Raw genomic sequence first — 6,290 nt, forward strand, 5'->3', positions numbered from 1 at the left:
ATATATATACATACACACATATATATATATACACACACTGTTATATCCAGTAGTACTTCCCTATTTGTGTCTGTATAAGATAAATTTGAAAGGAAAAGGTAATTACACCCTTTCTTTCCGTAATTTTCCCATTCCAGCTTTGCACCACTTGGCAACCATTGCCATTAAGCATTACTGAAATCTTACCACTCCATATAGTGATCAACTTTCCAGGAAAAAAACTTGAAAGTCTGCACGTCTATAACTGTTAGAGGTCACTATCAATGATTATGGTCAACAGGAATGAAAGGAAATGGACAGTTTAGCTATAGGAAATGAAATCCATTGAGAGCGTTTCCTTTTCTTCTTGCCTATAACTAGCTCAGCCAGCTGGCATATTAATGTGAGGTTCTGGGACCTGATACTGTGATGTTATTTTAAGATTCTTTAGCACAGCCAAGAAACCTCACCAGACAATCCAAAAGTTAGTTTGAAATACTGTAGTGTAATTCAATACAATTTATGTATACTATAGCCTTTACAATTTGGCAATAATATTCTGTGGTATTTGTAATATGAGTATATTTACTTCAAATGAATTTTTTTTTTTAATTCTTAGTATAAAAACACAAAGCCCCCCAAACTTTAATAATTGTCAACTCCACAGTACAAATGAAGAATGTAGCTTCTACAATGGGCAGATGAATAAAGCAAGTTAAACCATGTGCAAAACTTGTATGCTGACAGAACTGGAGCTACTGTCTGACACCTGAATGGCAGCATCAGTAAACCCAAAGCAGGCAAACAGTCTGTCCTCCTCACGTAGCCTCACAAAATCCTTGTAGCAGTGCTATACCACTCAGCATAAGACAAAGCAGAATTAGCCCTTGAACAGACAAATTGATATTTACAATACCTATGTGTAAAGCAAAGTCTCCTGTTCTGCAAAACTGAAGTGCTAGACATCAGCCTTTAACGTGTGCAATAATCAACCAAGATTAAGTAGATTTAAGGATGAAGAGCTGAAATTAAGTAAATACAATGCTTGTTCGTTAGAACTGACTATACCACACAAACTTTGTTGTACAAACCTAGAAGGACAGGGATCCATGTTGCATTCTTTTAGCTTGGGCTTTGGTTTCTTATTTTCTGGATGGTAGTGACAATAGTGGTCAGGAACAACACGCTTCAGACGAATATCCATGCATTCAGCTGAATTAAGCTGATAACCTAAGGCAGGAGCAAAGTTAAATATCGGTAACAGCAACAAATTAAAGCAGCCTTATTCCTCCCTCACCCCTCTCAAACAATGTGCTGCCCATTCACTATCAATTTCCTGCGTTACTCTTCTTTGGTTTACTTTTAAACAAGGAAACACTGCACAGGAACACGCAGGACCAGATCTTCATTTAAAGCAATTCAGTATAACTATTATGTTTACCTATCTTAACACTAGACAAGGCTCTGGCACATTATTCTAATAATATCCTAAGTATAAGAGTAAAAGCATACATATTTTTATGTGATGCAGGAATACATGTACTGGAACAGCTCACCTGTCACAAGAGGCAACCCTACAAAGTCATATGGTTCTCCTACACGTTCCACAATTTATAACTGCCCCCCCCCCAGAAGGATTTACCACGTATGTTATAGAGCTATATTACACAGTCATGCATGTTAAAAAAATAAATAAATACTTAAAACAAAGCCAGAGGAATTGAAGATGTGATCCAAAAACATTGCGAAGTTAAACCGGAGAAAACCAAGAAATACTTTCAAGAACATTCCTAGTTGAAGAGCCAGTAAAAGAAAACTTGAAGTAAGTACTTGGTGAAAAAACCAAAAAGAAGTCTGTGTGGAGACTGGTTACAAGAAAGGATCTGAGTTTTATAAACCACTAAGTTGCTTTTTTGGCTAAGAAAAAAGACTCATTCAAAAGAGCTGACTTGGACTTAAACTGAAGAGAGGAGGAGGATGTTCTGGTATGTGCAAAGGAAAAAAAGTTTAAAACCACAAGAATTAAAATCCAAACAGAGTCAATAAACTAACAGCACAAGTCCCAGTGTCTACTGAAAATGCTAAGTATCATATATCAATGGCTTTGCTTGTGTGTCTCTTGGCTGATTCAAAGTGTCATCATGCATGAGAGGGATAACCATAAAGAGGAACTAAGCAGTTCCAGTGCTGAAAGCATGTACGTTCCAGTTCTTGTAAGTACTGAAAGGACCCAGAAAATACGCCACTTGCAAACAAGATAAAGTTAATTTTCAGACATTCTTGCTCATTCAAGCTTGACAGTACTTTCCGAGATGCCCATCACCCTTCCCCTTCCAACACATGGAGATTACAGAATTAAATGTAGGAGAAGCATCCAAGTGAGGAATGGTGGTGCACTGAGTCCAAGTCTCTGTTGTGAGGAACTTTTTCTTTTATTGCCGGTAAAAGATGCCAAACAGACAATCTGGACACTAACTCTGCTTCAAGGTAACAGGTTAAAGCCAGGCAGCTGCAATACAACTTCCCCACATGCCTCAGTAATATGCCATTCTTAACACTACTGATTTCATGGGTAAGCAAGTAGCTCAGTTTCTGTGCTGTTTCAGTTACTAGCCTCCCTCAGGACTGCCATCAAGAGTGTCAAATCCTGTTTATAAAGGTCATTTTCAGATTACAGACATGCAGCTACAAAGCAGGGCACTGAAAACCCTGGCTGATTTCAAAGAGATTGACATGTAGCTATAATTTTCAAACCATAACACCAGTCTGCATAAGGCTGGATTTGAGCCAATGAACTTGAAGGTAGATATGTCCCTTGAGTTATTCAGTGTTTACCTGCAGTCCTCAAAAATAACTGTGATGTTTTACACTTCTTCGCCTGTCAGATGAGTTAGGAAAAAATTCATAAACACAGTGTGGTGGAATCATCAGAGGACACGTATTGCCACTCACACTTGCAGCAAGAATCACACTTCACGAGACCAAGTATCTTATAAGATACAGTAGTTTCCTGTGGGACTAGATATTACACACATATACTGTCTGCATTTCAGATTAAAGTGAGGTGCAAGTGGTTCATCAAAGGATCCCAAGACTCCACTTGTGCTTTAAACATCTTTCACTCATGTCCCAAGTAACTATTTAAACCATATTTGCACTCTCCAAAAAACCCACTACAACAGGATCACTAGTACCCCAGTCTGGTTTTGCAGGTGACCTTGGCAATGCTAGCTGAACTGAAACAGCTATCTACAATGTCAAGCACTTCTTCTGCCATAAGGTTATGGTTTTTTGCAGAACCAGACATGACAGGCAGTGGGCTGGGCTGGGCTGGATGAGCAGGAGCAGAGTCATGCTGCACTTCATCTAATCATTGTATAAACTGTAGCGTTTAAACCAGGAGTAGATGCCATGTGCACACGCTATGTGCTGTTCACCATCAGTTCTAGAGTGTTTAAGATCAGAGAGTCAAAGGTATTGATAGTAGTTATTCTTTAAGTTTTATTTACTTATTCTTCTTTCTGTGTAACTGATTTCTAAACTAAGTGTTCTAAAACTCTCCCTCATGTCTATCAGTGTGGCCAGAAATAGCTTCTTCATCCATTTCTTGATTATCCTTATTTTGAAATCTCACTATATTTCTTTGCTTACTTTCCTAAAATATCCTTTATGAATTGTCATTTTCCATTTTGAATGTCATATCATAGAATCATAGACTAGTTTGGGTTGGAAGGGACCTTTAAAGATCATCTAGTTCCAACCACCCTGCCATGGGCAGGGACATCTTCCACTAGACCAGGTTGCTCAAAGCCCCATCCTGGTCCTGAACACTTCCAGGGACAGGGCAGCCACAACTTCTCTGGGAAACCTGTTCTTGTGCCTCATCACCCTCACAGTAAGGAACTTCTTCCTAATATCTAATCTAAATCTTCCCTCTTTCAATTTAGAGCCATTGCCCCTTGTCCTATTACTATGTGCCCTTGTAAAAAGTCCCTTCTCTCCATGGACATAATTTAGTTTTCTGCTTTAACATGTCCCAGGACACATGGTTGCTCTAATTTACCCTTTTGGTTTCTCAAACTCCTCCTTTATTTGAACATGAACACTGACAGGTTTGGGGAACTGATTTCTAAACTAAGTGTTCTAAAACTCTCCCTCATGTCTATCAGTGTGGCCAGAAATAGCTTCTTCATCCATTTCTTGATTATCCTTATTTTGAAATCTCACTATATTTCTTTGCTTACTTTCCTAAAATATCCTTTATGAATTGTCATTTTCCATTTTGAATGTCATATCATAGAATCATAGACTAGTTTGGGTTGGAAGGGACCTTTAAAGATCATCTAGTTCCAACCACCCTGCCATGGGCAGGGACATCTTCCACTAGACCAGGTTGCTCAAAGCCCCATCCTGGTCCTGAACACTTCCAGGGACAGGGCAGCCACAACTTCTCTGGGAAACCTGTTCAAAGTTCTTACTCAAATGATCACCCCTTATGGAAGAACAAGACTTCCAATAATATAAGGTATAAGAAACCCTAAGCACATACTAACTTAACCAACCAACCACTGGTGCGCAAAGAAACACAAAAATCTAATCAATAAAAATGCAGAACAAAGGTTGACAATCTTCCACTTTTAATCTTCAGATTTAAACACTCATGAAGAACTGCCATTACTTACCTCCTCCACATGTCACTGTGCATGGGAAGAACTCTGTTTGTCTCCACTGATGACTGATGGGTTGATAGAAGAAGAACTGAACCACACTATCTTTTGATCCAGAGTACCTGGTCTGAAGAAATTTCCATTACAACACATGTGTATACTGTACTGTTCATGTAATCTCAAAACATAATTCATATATAATAGCAGTGCAAAGAGTAATATGGTAACAGGCATAAAACCTCTAGAAAGTCCACAGTGACAATTAAATTTTAGTTTCCAATACTTACATGTTGCTTTGTTTTACGAATTATTATCTTGAATGTGACTTTGATTATCAAACCTTGATTGGCAAAGTTCCTAACTGTATTCTTCTGTCTTATCTCTTTCTTGGCAAAACCTTGGGCGACATAGTTTAGTGTGTGGTGTCCCTGCTCATGGCAGGGGGGGTGGGACTAGATGATCTTAAGGTCCTTTTCAACCCTAATTGTTCTATGATTCTATAAAACTTTTAGAATTTGCTGGAGCAGGGAGTCTACAATTGATCTAAGCACACCAGCTCAGATTCAGGAAAGTCTAACTGCATCTGTGATTTTGGTGATGCAAACTGAAAACTACTGAAAGTCTATTTCTGCAACGTGACAGAGGAAGCCAAGTGGTGTGATAATACTGAAACACCTTTCCTATGGAAAACTGCATAACTATCTTCCTTTGGCAATCGAGCCTTGTATTTTTCTACATGTAGATATCTGCATGTATGATGTAAGCCATCAGTGTGTGGTCTGGGTAGAAGAGAAACTTAGATTAGAAATGGTCAGTAGCTGGATTAGCAAAGGCTAATGCTGATTCCACAGGGTGCTGCATGGAAGTAATTCTCAGATTCAGTAGGTGGCAGTCTTCAATTGGATTAACACCAATCCACTGCATAGGATCACATTGATATTCTCCCAGTAATTAAAACAAAACTCCTGGCCGTTTTTACCGTTCTGGTACTTTCCACCACAGAAAAGACATTAACCTTGTAACATTTTAATTTGGCTGGATATACTTAGTATAAATTACCTATGGACTGTAATTAGGATTCCTTATTTGCTAGCTGAAAGATTTTGTACTGCTACAAGCTGATGGAGTCACCTACTCTTTGCACACACTTGAAGTACCTTTGTAGATTTGTACATACACACATCCCACCTTGATAATGAAATCCGCTCCAAGCGGTCCCTGGATCTTTATGATTTCCCTGTCTGTACTCTTCTGAAACTCAACGGTTGTATTTTCTATGATAAATGTTCCAGGAGCATCAAAACTGTGCTCTCCCTTGTCTCCTTGCAGGGTCTTTGACTCTATAACTAAAGAAGAAACATGCAATTAGTAAACTTAAAAGGGATATTTTTTATTTTCAAGGAAGTCATAAAATAATGTTTACAACTTTGCCTTGCAAGTAACAGCCATACGTGTGCATTAAAAAACCACACTGAGTATCTGTGAATATTAGCTGCTTCAGATTATAGGCTAATACATAATTGCAGGACTTGTCAGCACAGGAATATCTGCCTGAACACACTATTGTTTCATGCCAGCAGCACTTCTGAGACAGTTTTTCCTACACCAAGTGCTCTATATATTTATAAAGCAATAGATTCAGCA

At 38.6% G+C, this 6,290-nt stretch overlaps 1 protein-coding gene across 1 annotated transcript in view; it reads right to left on the reverse strand.

Annotated features, from left to right (window-relative positions):
• Nucleotides 1–1,070: 1,070 nt before the first annotated feature.
• The window catches only part of LOC104403028 (ADAMTS-like protein 3), a gene marked incomplete at its 3' end in the record, with an annotated part of 121,885 nt that continues 116,665 nt past the window's right edge, over nucleotides 1,071–6,290 (reverse strand). Inside the window, exons 8-10 of the mRNA XM_010011064.1 lie at nucleotides 5,835–5,992; nucleotides 4,662–4,773; nucleotides 1,071–1,209 (exon numbers count right to left, since the gene is read on the reverse strand). Of these exons, the coding sequence (XP_010009366.1) occupies nucleotides 1,071–1,209; nucleotides 4,662–4,773; nucleotides 5,835–5,992 (409 nt within the window). The remainder of the gene's footprint in view (nucleotides 1,210–4,661; nucleotides 4,774–5,834; nucleotides 5,993–6,290) is intronic.

This window comes from Nestor notabilis, unplaced genomic scaffold (assembly GCF_000696875.1).
Source record: "Nestor notabilis isolate BGI_N333 unplaced genomic scaffold, ASM69687v1 scaffold9460, whole genome shotgun sequence".
NCBI lineage: Eukaryota > Metazoa > Chordata > Aves > Psittaciformes > Psittacidae > Nestor > Nestor notabilis.